Below are 5,568 nucleotides of genomic sequence, written 5' to 3'. Positions count from 1 at the left end.
ATGTCCGCCCGCACACTCCCTATTAGGAAACAAATCTACACGCAAGAAGCGCATGTTGGAAGTCCATCTGTTGTCCGAGCACGCGAGAAGCCCCACCCAACGCGCTTCCTCTCAGTTCCCGGGCCCATCCCCGTCTTCCACCCCAGCAGGCTTTTCCAACCACGCACGCCTCCTCCCTGCAGCAAGAGGAAGAAGGAGAAATTCTTCCAGATAGCCATTGCCGCACAAGAAGAAGCAGAAATTCTTCCAGATCACCATTGCTCCGTGGAGCAACAGGTATGCATTTGCCTATTGGCCATCTGATTTGCTTTTTTTCAAGAAAAAAGAGCCCTTAATGTTGATTAAATGCAGATCTGAACATAAACTTGTTAATAAATGCATAACTCAGAAGAGACAGAAAAAATTGCCTATATAAGCACATCTATACCAAATTGGATATAGCAAGATGTTGCTAGTTTTGATCCCCTAGTGCTATTCATCATAGATCAACATTAAAATATGTTTTCCTAACAACATAGCACATTAATACTGTAGATCTGTTTTTCAGATCTGAACATCAAGTCAAATTGTCCCAATTCATAAACATGATAGACTAACATGCAAGTTTCCACAGCACATAAATCTGGGCACAAGTTCAAAAAGCTGCCTCACATATTTCTGACCATATATCTACACATATTCGCATACCTAACCGGAGCTGCGCATAGCACTATGCTTTCAACTACATAAGAAAGCAAATGCACAGTTTTGAAGTACCAAAAAGCAAACATAACCGAAATCTGCATAATTTTGCTTGATCCCAAATGAGTAGATTCTTTTTCTTCCATAATGCATATACAACAAGCATTGTAGTGACTATTTTGAGTACCTGCATTGCAAACAGAGAAAAATAAGGGTGTGTGAGCAAGTAACTTTGCAATCTACCTACTTAATTGCCAAACATGCTTACTAGTTCATAAAAATATGCTTCTCCAACCAACTTAAGTAGCCTAACTTGATCACCAGATTTGCCTGACAGTGAGTGCAAGCAGCAGCAGAAAAGTTCCAAATCTTGGAGTAGGTTGGTGATCCATTTTACTTTCTCTAGGGTAGTAGCCAGTAGGGGATAGATGAGCAGATGAAAGAAAGAACCTATACTCCACATTTAATAAGCTGAATAATTAATGAAGCAGGCTAAATCTCTGGTGATTTAGACTTGTTAGTTATTAAAATATTGCTTCTTCAGATATTTAATAAGATGAACAAAGTAGATTTGCCTCACAAATACCACAGGTATGCATTCATAGATCGTGTAGCAATATCTGAGAGTAAGAAACACATCAGATCTAATTTGGACACTAGAATTACCTTACTGCTGGCTGTTGCTTTGCATGAAACACAAAAGTGCTCCCTGAAAAAACAAAAACAATACAGAATTCAATATTTCTGTAGCATCTCGTTCCCACACAAATGCACAAATGTTAAAAAAAAAAGAAGCAAACATGTGAGTGTGATATTGTTGTACATATGTCATTCAATTCTGGTTTTATGTTTCATGTCCATGCAGGAAAAAAAAAAAAGAAGTGATACCAGATGGATTTGAATGAACTACCCCCTGATATTGACTTTGATTTCATTTTTGGAGCTAACATAGATACGTCTACAAACAATCCAACCTTTTGCACTCAGGTGGATTCTGTTGAGCAGCGATGTGCTCCTAGTGTTTCAGAGATTAGATTGCCACTTGAGGATACACTTATGCTATATGCTTATGCAACTCATCGCATATATGCTTATGCAACCTATTGCATATATGGTTATACAACATATGCTTTTACATACTTCTACATTTTACTTCTACCTTTTGAAAATATACTTCTATGAAGGAGAAAATATGGTTATACAACACAAATTTTGCTTCTTGTTCATTACATATATACTTATGCAACTCATTGCATATATGCTTATGCAACATGTGCTTCTACATACTATTACATTTTGCTTGTACCTTTTGAAAATATGCTTCTACATACTATTAAATTTTGCACTCAGGTGGATCCTGTTGACCAGCAAGATGCTTCTAGTTTTTCAGAGGTTAGGTTGTCACATGAAGAGACACACTTAGAAGAAATTCAGCAAGTTGTTCATAACACAAAATTTGCTGGTGGTCAATCTGGTACAGAAGGTCTTTTTTCAGAAGCTATTGAGGCAGAAGTGTGGTCTACACCTCAAGGGCCACACAATGGAATAACATTCAGCACTCTATTAGAAGCAAAAGAGTACTACAATTCATATGCTAAAAGAATTGGCTTCTCAATCAGGACCAACACATCATGCAGATCAGCATTTACAAAAGAGGCAGAAAAGGTACAGTTTGTTTGCAACAAAGAAGGTAAAGGGAAGAAAAGTAACTCTAAAGAATAAATTTATGAGCTCATATATGATTCTGATGATGATTCTAATTCTAATCAAGAGGGGGGGTGCTGAGATGCCAGTAGAAGGAGAAGAAGACAGGAAGCATAACAAAAAGAGTGCTGGCATCAAAAGGAAGAGGGAAAAATGAAGTGTGCACAATGCAACGCAAGAATGGTTGTGAAACTCATTGGTGCTAGGTGGCATGTGATTTATTTCATATCTGAGCACAATCATGCACTCATTACCAAGCCTTCACTGACAAAATTCCTTAGGTCACATAAAACAATTCCTAAAGAAGAGAAAGCCTTTATCTCTTTACTGCATGGTTGCAACTTAAAAACTGGGCGTGTTATGCAGCTAATGTCTAAATTCTATGGATCTAGGCAACTAGTACCATATGAAGATAAAGATGTGCACAACTTCCGCTCAACACTACGTACAACTGGAAAGTATAAAGATATGCAAGAAACGCTGGAATATTTTGAAGAATTGAAGCAACATGACCCAGATTTTTTTTACAAGTTTAAGTTGGATGATGATTATAGGCTTCAGAACCTATTCTAGATAGATGGTGCAGCAAGGAGGGCATATGAAATATATCATGATTGTGTGTCTTTTGACACAACATATATGACAAACATGTATGATATGCCCTTTGCACCCTTCATTGGAATAAACAGACATGGTCAATCATTCCAGCTAGGTTGTGCGTTCCTAAGAGATGAAAAGACACCAAGCTTTGTCTGGCTTTTCCAAACATTCTTGGAAGCAATGAAAGGGAAAGCTCTGTTGAATATTATTACTGATCAAGATGCTGCTATGAGAAGTGCAATTGAACATGTGTTCCCACTTGCAAATCATAGGAACTGCCGATGGCACATAATGAATAAAGCAGCTGGTACTGTAGGTCCGTTACTTAAGGAAGATAAAGAGTTGGAGGACGAATTCAAGGACTGTATAAACTACAGTATCATGTCGGAAGAGTTTGAGGCAAAGTGGCAAGCTATGATTCAAAAGCATGGCTTGCAGGACAACAAGCATTTTAAGTATTTGTATAGCATCCGACAGAGTTTTGTGCCAGTGTACTATATGCATTGTTTCTTCCCGTTCTTCCAATCCATGCAAAGAAGTGAAGGTTTTAACACAATGTTGAAGTTGTATGTCAGCCCAAACTTATCAATATTGGACTTTATCAAGCAATACCAGAAGATTCAAGATAAGTGCCTTGTTGCTCAAGATGGGCAGGACTTCAGAATCGATGATAAGACTCGAAACACATGGTCAAAGAACCCTATTGAGAAGCATGCCTCAACTGTGTACATGAAGAACATATTCTACAGATTCTCAAAAGAATTTGAAAAGATCGAAGAGTATTTTGTGCAGCATATAGGTGACTACCAGTTCAGGCATGTGCCAAATGACAAGTTTGTTGATGGCTATGGCACTAGGTCATATGATGTGACAGCAATTGAAGAAGAAGAAAGCTACTATTGCGAGTGCAGCAAGTTTGATAGGGATGGCATAATTTGCTATCACATCATCAAGGTTATGAGCAGATTTGGTGTCAAGAAGCTGCCTGACCGATACATAATGGAAAGGTGGAAGCAACAGGAAATGACTATTGGTGCAAATGCTAATGCAAATCTTCAAGCTAATGTTGGGACTAGTGGTATGCCTTTGCAGAACCAAAAGACAATAAGATTCAGCAATCTTGCCTCCACGCTCACAAAGTTTGCTCGCGAGGGATCAAACTCAGAAGATGCTTATGAAATTGTTACAAAGCACATTGGAATGATGCGATCTGAACTTGAAGATCTAACGAAGAAGAAGAAGAAAAGGACACGGTGTAATGAGATATCAGCTAATACTGCTGCTGATGCTCTCAATAATCCCAGCACTCCTCATGCTACAAATGCACATATAACTGCAGCTTCTGCACCTTTAACTACTGCAACTTTAGTTGTTGCATCCATAGCTGCTATGTCTAGTCCTACTGGACTTGGGACTATTGGAACAAATCTACAGGATGCTTCTATTCTTAAATTCAAGAAAAGTAAAGAATCCTCCAATATCAGTTGTCAAAGGGAGAAAAAAGTCAAAAAGGCTATCTAATGGAATGAATGCACAACCAAAAAGGAGGAACCGGTGCAGCATTTGTCACTCTGATAAGCACACAGCTCCCAAGTGTCCGAATAAAATAGAAAAAAGAGTTCCAAATGAAGAAATGCAGCTATTCACATAGCAGATTTGTAGAGATATAAAACATCAAAATATTAATTTAATTTAATTATGTAATGAACAATGTGTTTCTTTTATTGAACCAAAATGATTGATGCAGTTTACTTCATATTTGAATCTCAGGTTGCTTCTCTGTTTTTGAAAAAAAAATGCTTGTACATACTATTACATTTTGCTTTTACATTTTGTAAATATGCTTCTCTTACATATGGCAGAACATCCAAGATGTCATCATCATTAATCAGCAGGCAAAAAAATGCAACAACATATACCAGACAAACAGAAATTTTGCTTCGAGTAACACTATTGTAGCTGTGAACCCCAGCACAAACACAGTGCACACTCTATTTTTGCTTGTTTTTCTAGAACATTTGTAAAATCTGAATGGAGATAGTGTATTAATGTGTACTAGAGCGCAGCAATGTTTTCATTGAGATTTTATGGAAAAATAGAATAACCCTGTGATTAGAGCGCAGTAATGCTTAGAATTTTCATATGTGCAATGATTCATGTGGCTAATATTGACCAGACTATCCAGACCTAGAGAACACCTAAAACAATCTCTAAACAAACCTTGATGCTTTCTCTGTCAGACAATCCCATGGAAATTAGCACATAGCTACTGACAACAAAAAATCAAAATATGAACCTATGAGAATAGACATTTTGTGCATATCATCACTACAAAATATCTGAAAACTACTTTTACTTCAACAAGCATGAAGCTACAAACAATATTCAATCAAAACATATAGGCAAATCATGTCATAGGAAAAAGTATTCAACAACATTTGTGAGATAAAAGGTGCAGATGGAGAGACAAAGAGAATTGTCATACCACCCCTAAAGTTACCAATAATGCACCTAGGGAGTACAAGTTACAGAAATTTTACTTCTTGTTCATTGCATATATGCTTATGCAACTCATAAAAATGC

The 5,568-nt window shown here is 37.3% G+C and overlaps 1 protein-coding gene across 1 annotated transcript; it reads left to right on the top strand.

Annotated features, from left to right (window-relative positions):
- LOC133900180 (protein FAR1-RELATED SEQUENCE 9-like) lies at nucleotides 1-4,506 on the top strand. The gene is made up of 3 exons (XM_062341308.1): nucleotides 1-276; nucleotides 2,032-2,346; nucleotides 3,094-4,506. The coding sequence occupies exons 1-3, from the start codon at nucleotides 1-3 to the stop codon at nucleotides 4,504-4,506; spliced, it is 2,004 nt and encodes a 667-aa protein (XP_062197292.1).
- Nucleotides 4,507-5,568: the final 1,062 nt, after the last annotated feature.

This window comes from Phragmites australis, chromosome 19 (genome assembly GCF_958298935.1).
Source record: "Phragmites australis chromosome 19, lpPhrAust1.1, whole genome shotgun sequence".
NCBI classification, from domain to species: domain Eukaryota; kingdom Viridiplantae; phylum Streptophyta; class Magnoliopsida; order Poales; family Poaceae; genus Phragmites; species Phragmites australis.
The sequence above is the reverse complement of the archived record's forward strand: the minus strand, read 5'-3'. Positions and strand labels throughout refer to the sequence as shown.